Raw genomic sequence first — 27,071 nt, 5'->3', positions numbered from 1 at the left:
ACTATTGTAAAATGCTTGCATAATATTAACGCTAAGGACAATATTTTTAAAAATTTAAACATACTTTTATCCCATCCATGGATGAAAATATTCACAAGATAAATTATGAAGTATCTATTAATAAACTAAACTTTAATAAGCATACACCATATCAAAATTTGAAGAAGGCAGTAAAGCAGTGCTTCAGATAAAATTTAGAGCTTTAGTAGCCGTGTTGTAGAATATAATACATTACAAAAAATGAAGATTTAAAATAAGTGATATGAATTTTCATCTTAAAAATGTCAAAAAAGAAGAGTAAACTAAACCTGAAATAAGTAGGAGAAAGGAAATAATAAAGGTAACAGAAAGCAACTAAATGTAAAGCAGAGAAGCAAGAGAAAATTAACAAATCAAAAGTCAATTCTGTAAAAACATTAATAAAATCAATAAGCCCCGGCATGACATGTCAAGAAAAAAAGAGGGAAAACACAAATTGCTAATATGAAAAGTGAAATAGGACTAACACTAAAGATTTTACAGGCATTATAAAGATAATGAGATATTATGCCACTATTTTGACAACTTAGTTGAAATAGTTGTTGAATTTTGTCAAATGCTTTTTCTGCATCTATTAAGATAATCTTAATTTTTTAATACTGAAAAATACAATTTAATAAAAGCAGCATAATAGAAAATAAGAATAATTCTATAATTATTAAATAAATTGAATTCATTATAAAAATACTATCCCACAAAGAAAATTCCATTACTTGGTTATTTTATTTTATTGGTGAATTTTACCAAAAAATAAATTTATTATTTATTTTATTAGTGATTTTTACCAACATTTAAGAAAGAAAAAATTTTAATCATACACAAACTTATTCAAAAGATAAAAGAAGAGGAAAAATTTTCAAGATGGTTTTGAGAGCTACATAACTTTATTACTGAAGCCTAATAAAGATATTACAAAAAAGTAAGTTAGAAACTTATACTATTTAAGAATACAAACACAAAAATCTATAACAAAATATTAGGAATCCAGCAAAATATGAAAAGGATAATACATCATAACCAAGTAGGGCTCATCTGAGAAATGCAAAGTTGGTTTACCATTCAAATTTGATGTTATTTACCATATTACACAATAAGGAATAAAAATTATACTTATATAAATTGTTGCAGGAAAAGAATTTGATACACTGTAACAGCTATTCATGATGAAAACATACCATCTGACAAAGGGCATCTGTGGAAAACCCATAGTGTCCCACATGAATGAAGTATTGAATACTACCACTAAAACAAGCCAATGAGGCAAAGATATCCACTCTTACCACTTCTATTCAACGTGGTAATGAAGGTCCTAGCCAGAACAATAAGACAAGAAAAAGCAATATATGGTGTAAAAATTGGAAAGGAACCAGTAACACTGTCTATATTAATAGGCAAGAAGGATTTTTACTAAAAGTCCTTAAAAAATCTACAAATCAACAATTAAAATTAATGAGTAAATTTAGCAAGGTAACAGGATACAAAATCAATATATAAAGATCCATTATATTTTTATATATTAGAAGAAAACATTATGTAGTAAAATTTTTTAAATTTCATTTTAATAGCATCAAAAATATAAAATGCTTAGAAATGAATTTACCAAAGACACACAAGATCTCTACACTGAAATTTATAAAACATGGATTAGATAAATTAAGGAAGACTGAAATAAATGGACTGATGTACCATGTTTATGGATTATAGGACTCAATATTTTTAAGATATTAGTTTTCTACAAATTTATGTACAGAATCAACACATTCCTATCAAAATCCCAGCAGCCTTTTTAGAGAAATTGATTATAAAATATACATGAAAATGCAAAAGATCTGGAGTAGGCTAAACTGTCTTGAAATTGGAGAGCAAAGCTGGAACACTCAATTCAAGGTTAACTATGAAGCTAGAGTAATCAACATAGTGATTTTTGACATGATGATAGACAAGTAGAATAAGATAAGAAAACAGAGATACCAGATCAAGAAACAAGGAGTCTTCCTGGCAAACAAGACTCTTGCAAAGAGTACTTAATGAGGAAAGCAAAGTTTTATAGCAAATGTTGCTGGAACAACTGGGCTAATAAATACCAACCAATCAGTCTCAATCTCTTCATCCTGTTGTACACAAAATTAGTTTGCAATCAATTATAGACAAAAATTGAAATCATACAACTTCAAAAAATATTGGAATATATCTTTGTGACTTGGTTTAAGCACATATTTCTTAGAATATAAAAACACAAACCATAAGTGAAAAAATTGATAAATCACACTTTATCGGCATTTAAAGCTTTTGCATTTCAAAATTCACTGCTTGAAAAACAAAAACAAATAGGTAAGTAACAGACTAACAGAAAATATTTATAATACATATATCTGACAAAGGGCTTTAGCCATAATATATAAAATCCTACAAATGATAAAAAGACAAACAATATAATTTTTAAAACTCATGAAGGAGTTGGGCAGACCTTCGTAAAAGAAGATACAAAAATAGCCAGTAGCATACTAAAATGTGCTAAATATCACTAATCATTAGGGAAATGCAAATTAAAATCATAGGGAGATACCATTTTACAACTACTAAAATGGCTATAATTACAAAGATTAATGCTATCAATGTTAGCGAGGATGTGGAGCAAATGAAACACTCATATATTTTCAGGAGGAGTGTACAAGGGCACAGCCACTTTGGAAAGCTGTTTGGCATTTTCTTACATAGTTATCCATATGACCAAGCAATTATATTCCTAGGCATTTACCAAAGATAAATAAAAAATGTATTCACATAAACTTGTATAAGAATTATCACAACAGTTTTCTTCATACTAGCCCCAACAGAAAAATGGACAATAATTTACAGTATATTATTACAAAGAAATATTACTGAGTAGTTTAAAAAAAGAATTTACTGTTGATCCACAACAATATGGAAGAACTTAAAAAACATAAGTCAAAGAAGCCAGACACATAGTATTTATAAAATAAATACTATGGTATATGAGCTTATTTATCTGTAAATCAGTTGTAAATCAGGCAAAACTAATCCATAGGGGAAACTCAGAATGGTGGTTGTCTCTTAAGGAGTGGAGATGGGAACTGCCTAGAAAGGAATTTTATGGAATGATGGAAGTGTGCATTATATAGGTATATGTGTTTGTCAAAAGCCTTATATACTGATTTGTGTATTTCACTCTATGTAAATTTAGCTTGAATAAAACAATTCTATACAAATATTTAACTCTAGTTAGAAAGTTTGCTTTCACAGTGGTCTGGGTCTGGGCATCTGAACTTTAACACTAAAAGTGACCTTCTTGTGGTATTGCTTGAGAAATACTGCTGTATCCTTAATACCTTTATCTTATGTCAGTTCACTTGTCTCAAATCACTGTCAAATATAATTTCTTACCTACCTTGCAACTAGAGAGACCTTACTATTTAAGCTGTGGTCTGCGTGGGGACCAATAGCATCAGCATCACTAGAGGACCGTTGGACATGCAACATCTCACACACCAACCCTGACCTACTCTGTAGGTTAACAAGATCCTCATCTGAGTCCTATGCACATTAAAGTCTGAGAAGCACTGCCTTACACCTCACAGAGGCAAGGTGAAGGTTACATAAAATATCAGATGAAAGCACAGAGCGTGGCACATAATAGGGTGGTACAGATGTGACAACCAGGATAAAACAAATTGTAATGGGAAAGAACCCCTTTTAAAGTTGGTGTTTCTTAAATCATGTTCCATTAAGTACTGGTGTTCCATGAATTTGCAAGGCAAACACTGGAGAAAACAAGTCAATTTTCCAACTAATAGCTGAGAACAATAGCATTTGTTTATATCAAGCTGTTCTCCATAAACAGGGATTCGAGGCAGCACTGATAAAGAGGATGGAAAATACTGAAACATAATCTACATCTCCTGAGAGTAGGAGCAGCCTAGCAGCCCAACAAGATTAAGCAACCTTGTCCTGCCTTCCCTTCTTCACTCTAATCTTGTTCATCTGTCTAAGCAAGAGGGGCCTTGCAGGCATTGAGTCATCATGGCTGCTCAGCTGTCAGTCAACTGCTTGAGGGTCAGCCAGTGCGTACATGTGGCTTCTAATATTTATTTATTTCTACCAGTTGCTAGTTCTATACGCAATCTTAGCTAAAAGGCAGGGAAGTCATTCTACTAGTCATTATTTCTAACAATGAGTAAAATGTAACATATTCACATCTTTTTCTTAAGAGAGAGAAAAGAGTAGACATTAATAACACCAAGAAAAAAGGATTGTGAACATGTGAAATATGGAAAGAGAAACATGTGGCATGTTTCTCTTGTAAGAAAAAGAGAAGAAATCAATATGCTGAAAATAGTATCCTCACACTACATTTAGATTCACCTAAACAAAGTGCAAACTTTTCCTTGCTCTGATGCAAATTGTATTTCATTAGGTTTTGCTCTTTTATGTTCTCCTGGTTATACTAATACTTTAATGTGTGTTGCATTTTAAAAGTTATTCTTGGATTCTGTGTATCTCAGACTGGTTAAGCAGCAATGGTTTTGATGTAATGTTATGTCTTTCTCCCCATTAGATAAAGATTCATCAGGACTTGAAAACTCTCTTAGATCCTGGTGGTTACTCCCAATGTGAAGCCCATGAACAGGCTGAGAGGAGAGAGAGAGTTAAACCGAAACCTCCTAATTAAGAACAATTAATATTACCCAAATTATCAGCCAAGATGTAAGGAATGGGGAACGTCCACCTGGTGTTTGGGTCTCTCAGGCCATTTCTGGATTTCTGTGAAAACAAAATAAAAGTGAGTGGGAAGCCTAGTCCTCAAGGTCACCTTGACCTCCTCCTTCACTAAACTCTCACACAGCAGTCTATCACACAACTCAAACAGTTGAGTGGCAATTTGTCTTCTGATTATGAAAGCAATAGAAGTCCTTGAGAGATAATTTGGAAAAATCAGAGAAATTATTAAGAACAAAATAAAGGGGGCCTGCAATCCCGAGAAAATTGGATAAATAAGCCATTTAATTATTTTAGACTCTTTAGTGCTGTTTACTTATTTTCCCTCTGTTTTTGTCCTTATGAACTACAGTGGAACTCCTCACTGGAACAGATTATAGGTGAGATTTCTCTTATCTCCTTCACAGTGCCCATCCCAGGGCTGGCCGCAGAGCAGAGACTCACACCCAGTGGTACTGCCTGTCCTGAGGAACTTATTGCATCATTGACATGTACTCACCCGCAAGAGGATGTCCCCTTGAAAGAGGTCCAAGCCTGCAGCTGGAAGTGGAATTTTTTTTAAAAAAGAATATTTGAGTGAACATTATTAAAAGGCATCTTTCATAATAAAATTAGTCTTTGCCATTATAAATCTTTGAATATTAATCTTTATGTGGCAAAACTTTTTGAAACAATGCAAAAATTCCAGTTAAGCAAATGTGAATGGCTGATGAGTATCACATATTGTCATAGCCTCTGTTTTCAATTTTGGGACAAGAAATCTTGTCTAAGAATCTTAGAAGTAAGAGATAAGTTAGAAGGGATTTTACTGATCACTGATTATAAAAAAGGGATTTGATGCAGCACTGATAAGGAGGGTGAAAACTATTTAGAAAATGGCTGAGCATGGTGACTCATGCCTGTAATCCCACCACTTTGGGAGGCCAAGGTGGATGAATCACCTGGGGTCAGAAGTTAAAGACCACCCTGGCCAACACGGTGAAACCCTGTCTCTACTAAAAGTACAAAAATTAGCTGGGCATGGTGGCGTGCACCTGTAGTCCCAGCTACTCGGGAGGCTGAGGTAGGAGAATTGCTTGAACCCAGGACTCAGAGGTTACAGTGAGCCAAGATCGTGCCACTGCACTCCAGCCTGGGTGACAGAGCCAGACTCTGTCTCACAAAAAAAGAAAGAGGAAGAAAGAAAGAAAGTAGGAAGGAAAGAAAAAAGGAAGGAAGGAAGGAAGGAAGGAAGGAAGGAAGGAAAGAAAGAAAGAAAGAAAGAAAGAAAGAAAGAAAGAAAGAAAGAAAGAAAGAAAGAAAGAAAGAAAGAAAGAAAGAAAAAACTATTGAGAGAAATGGAGTAAGAAATAAGAGTCCAGAGACATGAAGTGAGGTACTATGTAATCCAGTGGCCAAGTGAGCATCAAAACTCCTGCCTTTCCATTCAGGGCTCTTTCTGCCAGTGTACCATTCTGCCTCTTGTCCCAAGGTAAATGAGTGTGTTTCGCTCTTTCTCATGAAAAAACGATGATACCCTCCAAAACCAAGCTCAAGGTGCTGCCCGCGTCATGAGGAAGACCAGGGGAATATGGATAGATCCATTCTAAACCGCATCTCCAAACATCTGTTCTCAGGTGCTTAGCAGAATATACTCTCCCACTGCTGGTACTGCTTAATCCTTGCCTCATTGTGTTTCAGTAAGCAAGATTCTTAAAAGGGAAGATATTTGTAGGAAAATTTCTCAAGCATTAAAAGAGCATCACTTATCATAACTCTCATGTGACATGAAACATTTTCTGTAAAATGCAACACTTCAGACAGAATCACTGGATTGTACTTCATTCTGAGGACAGCCCTGATTTACAGGCTGGGAAGCCAAGGCAGAGATTAATTACCACAGTCTCACGAGCCAACAGAGGCCCCATTTGGCAAAGCCTGTGGCTCATTCAGGAACCACAGAGAATAAAACAAGCAGAGAATAAAACAAGTCCTTAAGGAGATGACACTCTTCATTGGGGGAAGAGGGAGACTTACAGATAAACAAATAACTGTAAAGTATGACAAATGGTGAAAAGTACAATAAAAAAGAAACAAACGAAAGGTAAAGTGGGAAAAAGTGCTGAGGTGAGATAGGTTTGCTATTTTATTAAAGAGTGGTCAGGGAGGGCCTCCCACAGGAGGTGGCATTTTAGCAGAAATATGATAGAGTGAGGGAATGAAGGAAGAGTAGGGGAGGTAGAGGCAACACCAGATAGAAAGGTCCTGTGGCAGGAAAGCCTTGATGTCTTAGGGCAGTGGTCCTAAACTTGAGCATCAGAGTCCCTTGGAAGGCTTGCTCAACACCCGTTGATGAGCCCCCACCCTTGGATTTCTGGTTCATTAAGTCTGGGGTCAGGCCTGAGAATGTTCATTCCTAACAACTTTCCTGATGATGCCGATGCTGCTGGCTTGGGGACAACACATCGAAAATCACTTCCTTAGAGGAGTAGCTGTGCAGTCACGGTGGCTGGAAAGCTCAAGTAGGAAGGGGAAGAGTAGTCAGGGGCAGATTGACTCACACTCTAATGTGCATAGAAACCACTTGGGTCTGTCAAAATGAAGATGCTAATTCTGTAGGTCTGGGGTGGATCCTCAAATGCTGCATTTCTAAGAGAGAGCTCTTGAGTGACACAGATCACTTTGGCCTGTGGACCACACTTTGGGAATCAAGGCTCTAGGGCCTTTACTTTATGTTGAAGGAGAAGTCATTAGACGGTTGGAGCAGAGAAATGACATGATCTGAAGGATATTAAAAGGAGAGCTCTATGTTGTGCAGAATAGTCTGTAGGGAGCAAAGGCAGAAAGGGAAGCACAGTTATGAGGCTCCTCAAAGGACCAGGCCAGACATGAGGCGGCTGACCAAGGTGGGGGCAGTAAAAGTGCTGAAAAGTCTCAACTGTGGTATGATTTGAAAGTAGATCTAGGCCGGACGTGGTGGCTCATGCCTGTAATCTCAGCACTTTGGGAGGCTAAGGTGGGCAGATCACGAGGTCTTGAGTTCAAGACCAGCCTAGCCAACATAGAGAAAACCCATCTCTACTAAAAATAGAAAAACTAGCCTGGCGTGGTGGTGGGCACCTGTAATCCCAGCTACTCGGGAGGCTGAGACACGAGACTCGCCTGAACCCAGGAGGCAGAGGTTGCAGTGAGCCAAGATGGCACCACTGCACTCGAGCCTGGGTGACATAGCAAGACTCCATCTCAGGAAAAAGGAAAAGAAAAGAAAAGAGAAAAAAGAAAAGTAGATCAAGTAGATGGAATAACATTTGCTGACAGATTGTGTGTCAGATATGAGAGAAAGGCAAGAGTTAGGGGCAACTCTAACATTCTGAGCCGAAAATCTAGAAGGAGTGTGTCACATTTACTGAAATGAAAAGGACTAAGAGGAGCAGGTCTTGGGATGGAGGATAAGAAACGTTAACTCAGCCTTGTGAGGCAAAAAGAAGATGGTGAAAAGGTGGCAGTTTTCTCTATATGATTTTCCCAGTTGATGGTGTTAGAATCTGGCCATATGGCTAACCCAACCAATCCTGGTGGTTTGGTTGAAATGGCCTAAAAAGAAGATTTACATAGTAATGAGATTTCTCCACTGGGGTCAAGGATCAGAGGTGGTGGTGGGCCTAAAGAGTACAAAATGGCAAAGAGGTAAATAATTAATTTTTATCAGATAAATAATGATGATATTAGAAAAACTCCAATTCTAATCCCAGCTCTGTTGTAAAATACAGCAGATTCTCTGAACTGTTTACACAATGGCTAACTCTAAAGAGAGATATTTTAGTGCCTGGCTCTGAAGTCTTGGGACCCATTTATGCATTCACCCATTTACCTTCCTAAACTATTTCTGCTCTGCCTATGCAGCCGTTCTCCAGCTATTCCAATTAAATATCAACTAACTGGCTTCTCTGTGAGTGAGACAAATCCAGAAAAATTGACCCTTAGTTATTCGTATGTTAGTTTTGTAGCCTTCAGATAGCACTGAGCTATTAAGGTATGGGGGGCAAGATCTGGAAGTGAGCCCCATCACTGCTACCTATGATCTTGAGCAAGTCACTCTAACCATGAGAAGCCACCTGTCCCTTCCCAAAAAAATGAAAACAGCACTTACTCCACGACAAGACTAGACAAATAAATATGCAATTGGATATAAAAGCTTTTGTAAACTGAAGGTACTTATGATCATGAATAGCTCTGCTTCCACAAATCCTGACCTAAGACACCGGGAATGCAGAGGCTTCTCTCTCATTTCAGAAGAAGGACAACAGAGAGAAAACAGAGATGATGACTCAGCTTCTCTCTCCTCTCAGTAATGGATGAGACTGATGAATTTCTTCAAGAAATATATTTGTAAACGAGATGTCTAAGTGGAGATTGCTTTACACTCACCTCTAAGTCTCAACCAAAGAGTTGTTAGTGAATATGATGGGCCGGTGGAGGGGTTGGGTTTTGTTTCCCCACTAAATATAACCAGAGGCTTATTCTTATATTTTTCTTTAACAATCAGAATAATTATCTATTTGCTTTCCTTTTCTTCTAAATACAAATTGGAAAAATAAAACTTTTATAAAGAGAAACTTGTTATGTATTTCTAGATCCATTGAGGACTTCCTAGCTCTCCTAGAAAGTCTGGCCTCACTATCTTCTCTTTCCACATTTTTGTCTTTCAGAAAATGCGATTTCTCACAAAGCACCAAAAAATATTTCTTCCCCAAAGAATCACAATACAGTATTATGAAGGAAAGTGTTCTTCAGTAATCCCACCACTGGGTTTTAAGTAATTTCAAGACTTTAATAACACAAAAATTGAACTCACCTAAATTGATTTCGGAAATATCCTTCAGTTCACCAAAATCTGAATCATGCACTGTTAAAAGTGAGAAAAAAAATTATTATTAGTCTTGCTGAATGAAAAAAGTTCAAAAATACTCTCTGTGCATTTGAACTAATTCTTACCATTTTCTTCAGGTAGATACTTAATCTGAAAAAAATAAATATACAGAAAATGGATAATGTATACTAGAATTAATATTTCTAAATATCCAAAAAGCAGGACTCTACTTACCGGTACAGCTGCTATGTGGGCAAAAAGCAAGGTAAAAAAGAGAATGCAAGTGGATGTAGTCCAAGCCATTGCTGCAAGTGAGCTGATTTTAGCAGACACCTTGTCATAAATACCGTTTAGACTTTACCCTGACAGTTGTATTAGAAACTTTGACCCTTCCATATGTACCGTAGTGCTAATAAAGGTAGTCAAAGATAACATCATTGACCCTTTCGAGGACAAATACTAAGTTTACCTTAAATGCTTAAGCTCCAAAGACTGGGGAAAAGTTTGAAAAATTAATACGGAAATGAGCATGTAAGAACTAATAATATTCCTATAGGGCAGCCATAGCCATTCATATCATAAAATAGGATAGACGATCCCCTTAACAATAAAAATAAAAATAATTTATAAAATTATTATTATTTAATTCTAATAAAATATAAATTCAAATTTTATGGAAATGTTATAAAGCAATTATTGAAGGACATAAAAATACCTGACTCTCTCTATATATGTACATATATATGAAATATTAATAGATTATTTTAATATTAATCTATAAATTCATTGTCATTCTAGTAAAAAATCTAACAGGGTTTTCAGTGGAACTTGCCAAGCTGACAAATGGTTCAATTCACATTAAAGAGTAAACCTTGAAGAATAGATAAGAAAATTCTGAAAAGGCTGAATAAAGAGAAAAGAATTGCCCCAAAAGAATATCAGGAGCTTTTGTAAAGTTACAGTAATTAGAGTGTAATAGTTCCAAAAATAAAGATAAAATGAATCTATAGACTGGAATAGGTAATATCCAAATAGATGGAAGCATATGTGGAGCTTTTATGTATAAGAGGAACCAAAAAGGCAAGAGGGAAACTTGGGTCTCTTTCATAATAATGTGGGAATAATTTCATTTCCATATGAGGAAAAACATTAAATGTTCACCTGATACCATTCACAAAAATAAATTCTAGATAGATTAAAAATGTAAATATGAAAATATAAACTTTGAAAAAAGAAAATACAGGAACATATTTTTAACCTTGAGGTCAAGAAAGATTGCTTAAACATGAAAAAAACATAGAAATTATAGAGGAAAAGAATAATATATTTGACTATATCAAAATTTAAACTTCTTTATGACAAAAACATAACATGATTAAAAGACAAGCCACAGGTGAGAGATGATATGTATACTGCATATAATTGAATAAGAATAAGTATTCAGGATATGTAAAGAATTTCTACAAATCAATAAGAAGAACAGGAGATTATCTAAGGAAAAAATGAACAAAAAATACGAGTAGCAAACTCACAGAAGACGCAGATGGCCAATAAATATGTAAAAAGATTTTTAGCCTCATAAGTAATCAGAAAAATTATAGATTCAAATAGCAGTAAAATACCACCTCAAGCTAAGATTGGCATAAATTAAGAAGACTGACAATATCAAGTGTCAACAAGAAGGTAAGAAAATAGGAAATCTAGTAGGACATCAATTTGATGCTATCTAATGAAGTTGAAGTGTGCACAGTTCATAAGATAGAAACTTCACTTCTAGGTCTATATGCGAAAGGAACTCACACATATGTGCACAAAATTCCACATAGCATATTCATTGAAGTTTCTTTGTGTTATAGTAAAGAATGGGGAAAATGTGTTTATACTAAAAGAAAAGATAAATTATGGAATATATTCAGCCATGCACAGGTAAATGTTTAACAATCGGCTCTTTTGAAAAAAGTAAAAACAAACAAGCAAACAAAAAAAACCAAGCCTTTATTTGTAGTGTTTGTTGATTGCCATGGTCAGTTTCAAGCTACCAACACCATGTCACTGAATGCAGTGTTGGGAAGAGATGTACACAGTGGGCTGCATCTGCGCCAGCACAATACTAAATATATGCACACACCCACCTATTCTTGCCTGCACCAGATATAAGAATCTTTGGTATTAGAGCAATCTTCAAGGTCTAGAGCCTGCATTTCTCTACCTCAGACTTACTACTGGGCAGGTGGGCTAGTCCTGCTGTCAAAAAAGCATTTCCTGTCACAAAAGGCTTTTGGAAGGTGAACAGTAGAGCTTCTTGAGCTGTAAAATAGGAGGCATGTCAACTGGGGACCTGCTTCTGATGGGCAGAAGAGTTCTATGGCTGATTTTTGTTTTACCTAAGCCACTGATGGTGAGGTGATAAAAGGCCATCTTCCACCGTCTCTAACCACTACAAACCACTAATATTATTTTTTTAAACAAAACAAAACAAAACAAAAAGCCAAATTTGCCCAACAGCCACAATGACTTAAGTGAGCAACTACAATCTAGACCATTTAAAAATTGGGCAATAATCAAATTTAAAAATTGGGCAACATCATAAGAATAATTGGCTTTGAGTATCAGGGTGGAAAACATATGAGACTTTTATTTCTTAAATGTGTTGTTTAATTTTTCTCAAATTCTGAAGCAATTATGGTAAAACTGAATATTTGTTAAAACTGAATATTTGTTAATCTTGGAAGCCAGGGAGTAGGAGTTTGTTATTTTATTTTCTAAAGAAAAAGGCAGTGCTGTGGCTTTGGTACACCTCTGTACTAAATCTCAGGTATTAGGATTTCAAACAGGGAATAGTGAGGCTGTTTAATTCTCTCCACCTTCTCTTGCTTCCAGCCAGATGTGTTTTTATCTTTCCCTGCCTTCTTAAACTTATCTGAATGATATACTACAACAATGGCTTTGGAATCAGATAAGCAGGAACTCCACCTCTACCATTGACTAGCTATGGTAATTTTAGCACCTGCTTTTTATGTGTAGAATGGATAGTGGTGCCTACTTCATGGGGCCAATGTAAAGATTCTATGAGATAACATATGTAAACCACAGCTACTAGAAACATAGGAAGCACTCAATAAACTGCTCCTTCTACCTGCTAGTTAGCAACTTCCTCCTAGCAAAACATGGGCAATAAAAACACAGCTCAGCCCACTCCTTGCTCAGTAGAACCTCCAGTGATGAGAACATAGGTCTTCAGCAGACACAACCTGCCCCCAATTATTTTATTGTCACAATCTTAATGGCAGATGTTAATTAGTTACCAGTTATTTGCAATCCTAGTCACTTCTTCATTGTGTCAGGGTATCAAATGAGTAAGGCTGGGGCCTTAAGTCCTTCATTTGAAGGGTTTATGGCTTTTCAGTTTAAAGAAGATTATGCACTCTGCGGTCAAGTTCCATGCTTTATTTCCTGTATCTGCCCCAGTGTTTGGAAACATAATAGGTAATTAGTTCTCATTTTAACTGAAAAACAGTAAATAGAAATTTCTCTGAAGGTATCGGATAGGGTGACTTGCTTTGATCTCAGGAAGGGCATTTCATAAACTGACCAATTGAGAAAGTGGTCTGAAGCTTGGAGAAAGAAAGCCATTGACAGATAGAAAATGGAAAAACCCTCCCCCAGCTATTTCCACACACTCTCCAGCTTCATAAAAGCTCAGGCCAGGAGTTGGGCTAAGAGACTTGCAAAGTCCTCTCACCCCAACCCTTTCTTAAGGATGTTCTCTGCCCTCTTTCTACTCTATTGCAAGATGCTGATTCCTTCTGCTTCACTCACAGAGTTCTGCCTTCAACCAGCTGTCAGCTAACCTGAAACAACAGTCCTTGTTGTTCCTCCCAGGGCAATCAACATATTAACAGGGGCCCAAAGGTGTATAGAGCAAGAGTCGGCAAACTGTCTGTAAAGGGCAAAGAGATACATGTCAAGCATTGTGGGCCATATGAGCCCTGTTGTAGCTATGTAACTCTCCTGTTGTGTGTAGCACAAAGTAGCTGTAGACAATAATGTAAAGGTGTGAACATGGCTGTATTCCAATAAAACTTTATTCACAAAAACAAAGCAAAGGGTCATAGTTTGCTGACCCCTGGGTTTTAGAGAATAACCTTCAAGGTGGTGGAAATTGAGATGGGGACAATAATTATAACAGAAGCAGTAGCAGCAACCAACATGTACATAGTACCTACTGTGGGCTAGGCAGTATTCCAAGTATCTAAGGGTAATTATCCACTCAATCCTCACAACAATCCTATGAAGAAGCCACTATTATTATCTCCATTTTATATATTAAGAAACTGAGATGAAGAAAAATTAAGGAACCTTCTCAAGGTCATGCAGATCCTGAACAATGCTCCTAAATTCCACCTGAGAGGCAGTTCTTTACACCTATGTCTGGACCTTGACAGCCCAGGAGTGAGGCCTCCACCATCATGCTGTAGCATGCAGACCCCTGGTTTCACAGGGTTCCATCTCCAACAGTTTACTAAGAAGAATTAACCCTGAGGGAAACAGCTCCCAAGCTATAGATTCCTTCAAAATCCTCTGGATGGTTTGTTGAGGTAATTTATTGGCTTGGAATTTGGAAATCCTGTCTCACGTCAAATGGTGAGTTCCAGAGATCTGCATTTTTAATAAGCACCCTTGTGACTCTGATCCAGGTAGTCTGTGGAACACACTTTGATGAACAGTACACTGTGGAATTTGCATCAGTCAGATGCTTCCACTCTCATTGTGGTTATTGAATAGCTTTCCTCTGATTCCCTTTGTATAAGAAAATCAAAAGATCATAGAGCCTTCAGTTTCCTAGTAGGGAATATATCAGATGTTAAGAAATCGAGAGATCATCAACACAGAAGTCCACTTCAGAAGGCCTCCAGGTAACAGCTCCTCTGCCGTGTGGTTTGAGGACCTGCATTTTTAACAAGCTTGGGGGTTATTTCTATATGGAAAATGTGAGACCTGCTGACCTTGGCAGGCAACTGCGTTTTGGAGTGTGCACAGACACCAATCCCAATGGTTGGAGAGGCAAGGGGGACTTCTTACTCAGCTGGGCACTGAGGACCGTAATAAGCCACTCTTTAGGGCCAGGTGGGTATTCAATAGATTTGGTTTCAGCCTTTTCCCTTTTATAGAACCCAATGAACACATTGTTATCTTTCTCTTATGACGTAAGGAAGAATCAGACAAGCAACTTACTTTATGTTTTCCCAATTCTCTTTCTACTTATCGAACCCTCATAAAGTATTTAAACTGAAGCCAACTCAGCTATGAGCTACAAGGTTGTCCCCTGATTTCAGGAAAAGTCTCCAACCTCTGCTAATTAGAGGGATTATCACTGCTCACGCAGCCTAGTTGGACTGTGACGTCTGGGAAAGAATACTTAACACATGGGAATTGTTGAGTGAAGGGAAGACACAATTGAGCTGGACTTTTCTCTGAAAGGAAATGTGATTCCTATGAAGAAGTTTTTCTACTGCTTCTGAAATAAGGGTACAAGGAAACAGGCTTAAATTGCAAAAGGGACACTTGATTATTAGCTATGAAGACCTTCCAGGGCATCTGAGGATTCTTGGATCCTAAAGTATTTTAAGGAGGGAGACAATACTAGTCATAGAAAATAGTGCCTTGGCTGCAGGCTGGGTGTGAGGCAGCCACAGACAGATAAAATTCTTCAGATAGGGGTGGTATTGTAGAAAGAATGGGTAGGGCTTGGTTTGCGGATCTTTTGTTTGTCCTAGAAAAGTCATTCAGTTTTGAGGTCTTTTAATGGAAGCAAGATGATAATAAGTTGCACATGGAACTTGATCCAGACAACAGGAGGTTGAAGAAATAAATAGTATCTGTAAGAAAATAAATAGTATCCGTAATCCCATTTCCCTTTGAAAATGGCAAAATTGTTTTTGGCACAGTTGATTCTTTTATGCAAGTGGACAACAGCTCTGTTTAGGGCCAATTGCATTATCTGCCACTTTAACAGGAATGTCAGCTGAGGTAACAAGGGGAAGGTGATAGGAGGCCTGTTGGGGGCATTTTTGGAAATTCTCAGAGTAATTGATCAAAGTTGATAGACTGGCAAAGGAGGCTTCCTGAATTGGTAGCAGGTGAGATTATACTCATATTCTGAATCAAATTTTAAAATATGTTTACCTTCTAATTGCCAATGATGGGAGTGGGAAGACTGCAATGGCAGCCACTTTCTAAAACAATGTCACATATTACACTAATAAGGACAGCTTTGCACAAACATGCAAGCAAGAGGGTCAGTCACCGATGAACTGTGAGTAGAAGTGTTACATTTCTTTACATACCAGGAAAGGAAGAAAGCTATTAATAGCTACACTTTGGTTTTTCAGTTGAATTTCTGGGAACAGGAGTTTGCCAACCCCCATCTAAGTTCCATAGCTTGAATGGCATTTCTTCTTATTAAAATAATAGCAATTATTATAATACCCAGAGGAGTTATCAGGTGCTTATTACATGGCAGGCACTGTGTAAAGTGTCTTACATAGGTTATCTCATTTAATTCTCATAACAGTCACATAAGATAAGAATTGTTTCTCTCAATTTATGAAAGACTGAGCTTAGTCTAGTGCTCAGAACCTGGAAAAGGTCAAAATAGAGAAATTAGCTAATAATGTGTTCTTTTCATAGGTCAGTCTCCATTCTCAGTTGATTAGCTAAACCAATGTATTGATGCATGTGTTCATTCATTCATGCATTCATTCATAAAATCTTTACTGAGTGCCTCCTTTGTGCTGAACATTGTATTAGGCACTGGGGAAACAGTCGTGCCCAGACAGACACTGTCACTGCCCTCATAGAGATTACATAAAGATGGGGGAGGTAAGTACCCACCAGCATTTTAGTAGATCCCAAAGTAAAGGTGGATCAACAGGTAAACAGATGAACAAGCTGTGATGTATTCATATATTCCCATAAAATTCTACTAGAATAAAATACACAACAGAATACTGTCACCATGGACTACTACTCAGCAATAAAAATAATTGAGCTACAAATACAGCTAACAGCATGGATGCATCTCAGAAACTGTTATACCAAGAGGCCAAACACAAGACCATATGGTGTATGATTTCACTAACATAAAATACAAGATAAAGAGAAGCTATAATAATAGAATCCAGATCAGTGGTTGCCAGTGGCCAGAGGGTTGGCAGTGAAAGGAGATTTGACTACAAAGACAAGAGGAAACTTTGGAGGTGATGGAAATACTCTATATCTCGATTGTGTTGGTGGTTACACATCGTAAAAGTTTGTCATAACTCATGGAATTGTACATTTAAAATTGATAAGTTTTCTTGTATGTAAGTTACACCTTAATAAAGTTGACTTTACAAAAAATTAGGGACCCTGGGAGCCATATCCCACCTCTTCCACTGACACACCAGGTGACATTGGGTGAAACACTGAATCTGTGTTTTTGTTTCTTCTTTTCTTAACATGGGCTAATGAGACCTTGTCTGCCTCTCTTATTACTAGGTCAAGAGAATTTCAAATGTGCAAGTAAAAGGCTTTGCAATGTATTAGATGCTATGTAAATATGTAACTTCATCGTTATTGTTCCCTCACTGAGGACTATGCTTTCACGATTCTCAGAGGTCTAGAGTCGATTTATTTTGATGGATTTCACAACAGTTTGGTTTTGATCTCCTAGTAAGAAGGGCAGCTTTGGAGGCTGAGCGCAGGCTTTGTGGTTCCGGGTCAGCATGTTTTAGGGAAGACCCAACCCTTGGCTCTGGATTTGGCCCATCAAGTGGCTGAGCAGATGGGAACAAGATCTTTGGAAGCTTTTTACCAATAACCACACATCCCTAAATAATCAACAAGTCCATGTCTCCTGTGTGACTGGATGAGAAACCAATGCTGAGGGTGATCCGCGCAGAATCTGCTCATGGAACAACATGAGCAACTGATGGTTAGCTTTGTGGTTAGAAACTGCCTTGATTCTCATCCAAGGATTTATCTCCTTACTGCTGGCTGTTTTCCTGAAGAAGCAAAAATGTGTTCTCCAATCTGAAAGCAATTCTTCTCCCACCAATTTTTATTTTATTTTATTTATTTTAGAGCTCAATATGCCACTGATTTCAAAAGTGTTCACACTGTAAAGAAACATGAGTAGCTCAGACAAATCCATCTTGACATATCCCGTCAGTATTTGACCAGGTCACCAACATGTACTTGGGCCCATATTGGATGCTAAGAGGGAAACCAAGAAGAATATTGCACTTTCCTTGTTCTCAAGGCCTTTAAATTTAATTTTTCCTGAAAGTGCAGTCCCTTCATTTACTGAGTCAGTGGCAAAAAAAATGCTATGACATTAAAACATGTCCATTTTGAAATTAAATCTTTCTTTAAAAATATAAAAAGAAGAAAAGAAAAATCACTATGTGTGCCACTGTTGACTTATGCTCTGATTCCTTCCAGTTTTTTATTATTTATATAGACATATTTTATAACAATATAAAATTTATCCACTTACATTTTGACCATTAGGGCTTTCAAAGAGTCATTGAGTTGGAGTGCCACCCATTTTTGCTAAATTACCCTCCTCAGGAGCATTCATCTGTGCTCAATTCTTCCCCAACAGATGTTGACCAAGGCAGAGCCCCACCAAAAATATTGTGGGTCGCCAGATGTCTCAGCTTTTTAAAAAGTAATGCTTATTAAGTTAGTTTATATTCACAATTAATAGTTAATACAAGAAAATTGGAAGAAAAAAACACCAGGAAAATGCTAACTTTAATATCAAAGTAACCACTGTCAGCATCCCGGTGTGTGTCCTAGATTATTCCTCCGTGCCTATTTTTCTTTGTAAAAATATTAGTGACATTGGACTTATAGCCTGGCTTCTAAACATTTCTCCATGTCGATAGATATTCCTTAACAGCATGCTTTTCAGTAGTGACCTATAATTTCATTAAATGGATATGCTGACTAAGCAAGCCTGTGCTGTGAATGTAGAGGTTACTGCCAGTTGATTTTGCTTGTCACAGGCAATGCTACAGGAAATATCCTTGCATTTGCAATCTTAAGTTATTGCCTTAGAACAAATTCCAAGAAGGGGAATTGCTGAATCAAATATATTTAGTTGTTTTTTAAAAAAAAATAAAGAAAGAAAATATAATTACATAACATCCCCAATTCCCCCACTCTCTGAAAGCACCTTAAAGAAAGGTGAAGGCAATTTGAGCTCCTTCAGCCAAAGATCCTAAGAATTCAGGAATTAACTCCTCAAGAGGGAAACAAAGTAATCATACTATGATTTGGTGGCTTACAAAAGGCAACACAAAAATGAGGAATATTAGGACCAATAAAGTGGAGAAAGCAATTTTCACTCTTCCATTCTTTGATAGATGCTGTGTCACATGTAATAACACATTTAGCAAGAATGGCAAAATATAAGTTTCCTCTAGTAGACCCTTCAAATGGAATGATAGTTATAAATACAATAGACATGACATGTCTCTTAAGGGACAAAGGAAATCAACTTCTGTTATCTGTATTCTACAACCAGGAAAGAGTCAGGTATTTAACACCATTATATTACTTAATCTTCACTGAGGCTCTTTGACATTTGTTAGGGACTGAATGTTTATGTCCACCCATCCTCCCAAAATTCATATGTTGGAGTCCTAACCCTAGTGTGGCTATATTTGGAGATGGAGCCTCTAAGGAAGTAATCAAAGTTAATTAAGGTCAAAAAGGTGGGTCCATGATCAGGCAGAATATGCCCTTAAAAGAAGAGATAACAGGCCAGGTATGGTAGCTCATGCCTGTAATCCCAGCACTTTGGGAGGCCAAGGCAGGTGGATCATGAGGTCAGGAGATTGAGACCATCCTGGCCAACATGGTGAAACCTGGTTTCGTCTAAAAATACAAAAATTCGCTAGGCGTGGTGGTGCGTGACTGTAGTCCCAGATACTAGGGATACTGAGGCAGGAGAATGGCTTGAACCTGGGAGGAGGAGGTTGCAGTGAGCTGAGATAGGGCCACTGCACTCCAGCCTGGGCAACAGAGAGAGATTTCATCTCAAAAAAAAAAAGCCCTCACTAAAAACCAAATTTGCCAACACCCTGATCTTGGATGTCTCGGCCTCTAAACCTGTAAGAAAATTCAATTTATGATGTTTCAGCCACTCAGCCTGTCATATGTTGTTATGGCAGTCTGAGAAGTCTAATACAACATGGATATTATCATCATCTACATTATAGATGAGAAAACTTCAAGCGAGGAAGGCTAGCAATATACAGCAGGTCACACAGTAAGGATCTGACAGCTTTCGAACTCACCTCTGTCTGAGGCCACAGCCCGTGTTCTATCTGCTTTATCTTCTTGACTCTACAAGAAGGAAAAAAGTTGGTGACTACCTTTCAGGTGTGATTTGAGACACCCTAGTCAACTGTTCTAGGTCCTAAGACATGTTCATTATTATCTACCTCTGTTCCTGAAATTCCACCATTAAAGAATCTGTGCCCAATGTTCCAAGGTTTACTCTCTTTCTGGAACTTTTCTCTGAAATTCTGAAACCTCCCAAGAAGAATAATATTTTAAACCAAGGAATCTGACATCTAGTCCCCTCCCCAAATGTACAGCCCACACGTACATTACAAAGGTAATGTTTTCAGAACATTACCTTTGTCTAATAATCTAGACAGTAAATAAGGAGAACAACCAGGCCTACCCAGTTGCCCATCATTGCAATTATGTTGCAAAAAAAATGTCAAGCAAGAAGGCTAAAATAAAAAAGTAATCATAATTAAAACTAAATGCAATTATTATATAATTTAGAGCTACTTAATTCTATTATAATTACATCTTAAAATTGGGATATTTTGAAGGTTTACTGACCAAAAAAATGACAGAGAAGAATAAAGCCTCCATTATACCGTTGATTTTTTTTTGGTTTCTGTTTTTGTTTTTCCGAGTCTTATCAACACGTGCAAGCCAACCAGGCAAGAACTTTCTCTAATTCCTTTTCTATCAGGTAAATATTCTTGCAGATACAATCTCACATATCCTCCACTTCCAATACATGCAAGGTTTCAGATTATGTGGCCCAGTCCTCCTAAAGAAAATGTAGGCAACAAGCTAATAACTTTTTTGGCCATAATTTATTCATTCAAGCCTGTTCTTGCTCTCATATTTCCTACCTCAATTGCCATCCACTTAGTTGCTCCAAATCAGAAATTTTGGAGCCATTCTTGCCCCTTCCTTTCACGGCAACCAGTTTCAACACGTTCTGTGGATTCACCCTCATCAAAACTCTCTAAACCATCTGTTTACAGTCTTCCTGATACCCCCACCTCATTGTAGGTCAAGGTCAGCATCATCACCCCCTTCCATCAGGGCATCAGCCTCATCATTAGCCTCCTTCACCAATCACTCTTATGTAGGGTGAGAAACTTCAAGAATGTCTAAGGGATGAAGAACCATAAGGTATTATTAAAAGTATTTATTTTTAAAATTAATTAAATTTATTAAATCAAAATTTATTAAATAAATTTTAATAAAAATAAATAAAAATTAATTAAATAAATGTCAATAAAAATAAATTAAAATTAATTAATTAAATGTTAATTAAAAATTAAAATTAATTAAATTAATATTTAATTAAATTTATTAAATTAAAATTAAAATTTACTTTTAAAAGTATTTTCAAAGGTATTATTGAAATATTTGCCATACTATATGTTTATATTTCTCTTGAGGCATATCTCTTCAGGATCTTTTGTGCACACTCAGCGTGTTAATGCTATTCTCATGAAAGGTCTTAAATTCTTAGCAGGATCTCAGATTGTTGATGTTTTATAATTTGAGGATAAGTCACTTAATTTCTTCGAAATGTGTTTGCTTTATCCGTCAAATGATGTTACACCTTGGTGACGTAGTTCTCAAATTCTAAGGCTCTCAGTTGTCTTGAGTAAACTTATCTAGTAAGATTTTATTTGCTTTTCTAATTTATTTCTAAGGGTTCAGTGCATACATTGGTGAATGAATGCTGCTGTGCTTAGACTGTTTAATCCTTTTTGATGCAAGTCTGCTTTTCTTTGGTATTAAGTGTTCCACAAGAGGGCGCCCACTTTCTGGCAAATTGGATATTACAGCCATAGGCCTCAAATTTTAGGGAAATCCTCAAGGGCAATATAAACAGCAGTTTAAACTTGTAACCTATTTAAATAGTAAATATAACTTGCTTAAATATTTCAAAAGATAATTGTTAGTTAAATTTAATTTAAGTTTTTAAAGAGTATCTCTACAAATGGGGTGAACTGGTGATTTTTCAATGATATTGAAATGATGAAAGACATCAAATGTATATGAAGATATACTTGGGGTTCTATTAGACTTTCTAGAGAACCTTCGATTTCTTAACTTCCTACTTAATATCCATGCTTCCTAATTACATCTGAATGGTCTACCTCAGAGAGTTTTATGGAGGTTGATTTAAAGTATATGAAAATGATTTGAAACATTATCTAAATATAGGCTATTGTTTTTAGGCAAGAGTTTATTGCTAAAAATCAGGACTCAGGTTGTGTCTTAATTATCTTAATTATCATTACATATTTAAAGGGGGAAAAGTTAAAACAAAATTATAGAAGATTCAGTTTTTCATCTTGAAATGTCTTTACTTGAAATTCCTATCAAATAGATGAAAGGTAACCACGTAAATAGCATGTCTGCACTCAACAGCAACAAACTTTTTACGCTACATGGTGGCTTTATCAAAATAAAGCCACTGAGTCAGACATTTTCAATAAAAAATAATTTGGGGTAGAATTCTTCACAAAAACAACAAAGCACTCTGGAGAGCAAATAAGCAGTTTTGAGGAAAGATTCCACTACCCATTGAGAAAATTTGATTCAAGGGTCCACATTTATAAACTTTAGGCAAATTATAATGGAGTCTGATGGTGGAGATGATGGTGATGGTGAAGGGAGTGGGGCAAAGTTGATGGGAATAAAGGAAGGGAAATGAATGAAGTTGGGAGATTGTTAGGGGATGCGGAAAGAGGAACAAACTGATAGTCCTGCAGGCAGGAAGACATTAGCTCAGGACAACAAACACAAGACAGCAGCTTCTAGCCTCACTGGACACTCAACCTTGCATTCGAGTCCTTTGAGAAGGACTCAAAACATCACATAAAAGGCAAAGCAGCCACCCAGGAGGCTAGCCAGGGCATCAAAAGATGTGAGAGATGACATCTATATATGAGGTTATAAAGTTAGTAGGAAGAGTATACGTTTCTCTTTCAGTATGGGTTTGAGTGACTTTGAGAAAGTTAATGTTTCTGAGCCTCCATCTCTTCAACTTTTTTTCTTTTCTAATCTATTTTATTTTCATTTACTATTACTATTTTTATTGTTTCAATAGTTTTTGGGGAACAGGTGGTATTTTGTTACATGGATAAGTTCTCTAGCAGTGATTTCTGAGATTTCAGTGCACCCATCACACAAGCAGTGTACACTGAACCCAACGTGTAGTGTTTTATCCCTCACCCCCTCCCATCCTTCCCCCTAGAGTTCATTATATCATTCTTTTTGTTTGTTTGTTTGTTTAGATGAAATCTCGCTCTGTCTCTAGGCTGGAGTGCAGTGGCGCCATCTCGGCTCACTGCAACCTCTGCCTCCGAGGTTCAAGCGATTCTCCTGCCTCAGCCTCCCAAGTAGCTGGGACTACAGGCACGCATCACCATACCCAGCTAATTTTTGTATTTTTAGTAGAGACGGGGTTTCACCATGTTGGCCAGGATGGTCTTGATCTCCTGACCTCGTGATTCACCCTCCTTGGCCTCCCAAAGTGCTGGGATTGCAGGCATGAGCCACCGTGCCTGGCCCATTATATCATTCTTATGCCTTTGTGTCCTCATAACTTAGCTCCCACTTATGACTGAGAACATTTGATGTTTGGTTTTCCATTCCTGAGTTGTTATTACACTTAGAATAATGGTCTCCAATTCATCCAAGTTGATGTGAGTGCCATTATTTTGTTGCTTTTTATGGCTGAGTAGTATTCCATTGGAGATAGATATATATATACACACACTTGTTATATATACTTGTTCCATATTTTTGTAATTGTGAATTGTGCTGCTATAAACATGTGTGTACAAGTGTCTTTTTCTTATAATGACTTTTCCTCTGGGTAGATACACAGCAGTGTCAATGGTAGATCTACCTTTAGTTCTTTAAGGAATCTCCACACCTTTTCACGTAGTGGTTGTACTAGCTTACATTCCCACCAGTAGTGGAGAAGAATTCCCTTTTCACCACATCCATGCCAACATCTATTATTTTTTTGATTTTTTAAGTATGGTTATACTTTCAGAAGTAAGGTGGTATCACATTGTGGTTTTGATTTGCATTACCCTGATAATTAGCGTGTTGAGCATTTTTTCATGTCTGTTGGCCATTTGTATATCTTCTTTTGAGAATTGTCTATTCATGTCCTTAGCCTACTTTTTAATGGGATTATTTGGTTTTTTTCTTGCTGATTTGTTTGAGCAGCTCTTCAGCTTTAGAATGAAGATAATAATACTCATCTCTCAGTGTTATAATGATTTAATAAAATAAAACATAAAGCTGTACATGGTAAATACTATTACACAAAGACAGTACCTCTACCATCACCATCATCATTATCCTCCTCTCCTCCTCATCATTATTTTTATCTGTGTTGTCACACATTATTTCTGTTTAAGACTTGATGATGTGGTAAGTCCTTCAGTGAATGTACCTAGCTAAAATGCTTCTGTGGCTTTCCATACATGGCAATTAAATTAAAAAAAAACTTACAAAGTTTAACATATATCTACCTGACGACCAAGCAATTCCATTCCTAGGTGTTACCAGAGATAAATGAAAGTATTTGTAAATAAAAAGACACACTAAAAATTCATTGTAGTTTTAATTGTAACCACCTCAAACTGGAAGCAACCCAAATGTCCATCAAGTGGTGAATTAATAAACAAATTATGGTATATTCATCCAGAGAATAAGCTATTGACACAATCAATAACACACAAATCTCAAAAACATTATGTTGAGTGAAACAAGCAAGACACAGGTAATGCGTACTAATCATTTCTTTATATAAAATTGAAGAATACACTAAACTAATCTATGTTGACAGAAATCAGAACAGAAGTTCACCCCGGAGGACGAGGGAGCAGAGGACTGAGCGGGACAGGACTGGTAGGGATTGACTAGACAGGGGTATTGTGGAATGTAGAATGTTCTTATCCTGTGTAGGGTGTGGATTTTATGAGTGTACACGTTAAACGGTTCACTTATGCTCTGTGCATTTGACATATGCCAGTTATATCCCGATAATATGTCAGTTCTTTGGAAATGTAAGAGAAAATAAACAAGTCTGTGAGATTTAAGTAGCCAAAAAGAGCTCACAAAGTGAAACTGATCTACCAAGATACAGTGAAAGGCAATACGTACAGAGATAGCTTCCGTGGCAAAAAGACAGAAACCTACAGTGATGAATGAAGTACGAGCAGATTTCTAGAAGTTGCTGAATCCATAGCTCATGAGAAAAATAGTCAATTGTCAGGGGCTGCCCCCAGCAAATTTTCCCTGTGTGGACGCTGAATTGTCATCAAGCATGATCAGCGTCTGTGAAACGGGTTGATGGGGGCACATTCTGCACATTTACTGCATATCCTACTCACCCTGTAATTGAGTCATCTGCCAGGCCTTCACAGTATGTTCATAATCTGAGCACTTCTCACCACCTTCATTGCAGCTCAAGCCACCATCCCCTCTAGCCTGATTATGGCAACAGCTTCGGTTTCCGGTCTCCCTGCTTCTACCCTGGCCTATTTTCAGCACAGCCCACTCTCAGTGCAGCAGCCAGAGAGACCTGGTTAAGACTCTCCAGTAGTTTTCCATGACTCTTAATACAAAATGCCTGATTATTTATTGCCTTGGCCTACAAGGTCTGCTTGAACCTGCTGCTGCAGTCCACCTCTCCAACTTTATCTCATTCCCTGAAGCACTCTCCAGCCCTTTGTGATCCACCCTTAGCAGTTTCTTACTGTAGTTTGGATATCCTAAACTTGTGTCAGATATAGGGTTTCGTACCTGCTATGCCCTTCCCCGGGAATGATCCTCTTTCACAGTTTCTGGCTTTTACTTCATTTAGATTACTGTTCTTATGGTCTCTCCCTAGAGATGCCTTCTCTGAAAACCCTTTTAAAATAGCACCCCCAGTTACCACCTTTCCCATTAACCCATATGATTGTTAATTTTATGTGTCAACTTGACCAAGCCATAGATGTGCCCAGATATTTAGTCAAACATTATTCTGGGTGTTTCTGTGAAGGTGTTTTGGGATGAGATGAACATTCAAATATGTAGACTGAGTAAAGCAGACTGTCCTCCCTAATATGGGTGGACAATGAGCTGAAGGTCTGAATAGAACAAAAGGCTGACCCTCCCCAGAATAAGAGAGTCTTCTTCTGCCTAATGGCCTTCCAACTGGAACATTGGCCCTTCCTGATTTTGCAGCAGGCTGCCAGCCTACAGGCTCAAACTGGGACATCAGCTTTGCAGGCCTTGGACTTGCTCCCCCTCCATAATCATATGAGACAAAGCCCTTTAATGAATAAATAGATCCTATTGATTTTGTTTCTCTAGAGAACCCTAATACAACATGCTTTATTTTTCCCACAGTGCTTACCCTCATCTGGCATAGAATATATTTTCTCATTTGTTTATCGCCTGACCCCTCATGTAAGTTCATGAAGGCAGGAACTTTGCCTTATTTTCTGCTCTAGGTAAGCACCTAGCACGTGGTAGGTGCTCGGGAAATAATTGTTGAATGAATTCTACTTGAAAAGCTTATTCTACTTGAAATGCCACTTAAGAATACTTAAAAGGCTTTCTCTTACAATGCTAGACACCTAGAGTAGTGGTTTTCTACTTTGGTTACACTTGAGAATCAATAAGAAGCTTTTATGTATTTTACTTTGTGCTTTTAATACATGATTTTGATAAATGGTCTACAAGATTCACCAGGCAGCCAAAGGAGTCCATGGTACACAAATGCTAAGAATTTACCTTGCTCAATGAACATGGCAGGAAGTATATCTTCATCTTCACTCACAGTGCTTAACACATTGCTGCTGTGCAGTGAGTCTTTCTTGAGCAGAGTGTGAGATGGAGAAGCTATGGTGGGTCCCTGCCACCCAATAGCTCACATTGCTGAGCACCTGATGCCAGGCACTGTGTAAAATGCTGTAGAAGCCTTGTCACTTCATTCTCACATTGACAATCCTGTGAGGAGGGTATTATTATACTCCACAATCACAGATGAGAAGTTTAGAGAAGTTAGGCAGTGTAATCAAGGTTCAACATCTCTTTGATCAGGCTGACT

General features: G+C 37.2%; 1 protein-coding gene across 2 annotated transcripts in view; it reads right to left on the bottom strand.

Moving 5' to 3' along the window:
- The window catches only part of MEP1A (meprin A subunit alpha), a 45,272-nt gene extending 35,334 nt beyond the window's left edge, over positions 1-9,938 (bottom strand). Inside the window, exons 1-5 of one of the 2 annotated variants that reach the window (XM_054492126.2) lie at positions 9,860-9,938; positions 9,751-9,775; positions 9,611-9,661; positions 5,276-5,316; positions 4,746-4,821 (exon numbers count right to left, since the gene is read on the bottom strand). In XM_054492126.2, the coding sequence (XP_054348101.2) occupies positions 4,746-4,821; positions 5,276-5,316; positions 9,611-9,661; positions 9,751-9,775; positions 9,860-9,928 (262 nt within the window). In that variant the 5' untranslated portion in view covers positions 9,929-9,938. Of the gene's footprint in view, positions 1-4,745; positions 4,822-5,275; positions 5,317-9,610; positions 9,662-9,750 lie in introns of both variants that reach the window. The other variant, XM_054492125.2, reaches the window with a different exon arrangement.
- Between the last annotated feature and the right edge of the window lie 17,133 nt (positions 9,939-27,071).

The sequence above is a fragment of the Pongo pygmaeus genome, chromosome 5, assembly GCF_028885625.2.
Source record: "Pongo pygmaeus isolate AG05252 chromosome 5, NHGRI_mPonPyg2-v2.0_pri, whole genome shotgun sequence".
Classification (NCBI taxonomy): domain Eukaryota; kingdom Metazoa; phylum Chordata; class Mammalia; order Primates; family Hominidae; genus Pongo; species Pongo pygmaeus.
Note: the sequence above shows the minus strand (reverse complement) of the source record. Positions and strands in the feature narration are given on the sequence as shown.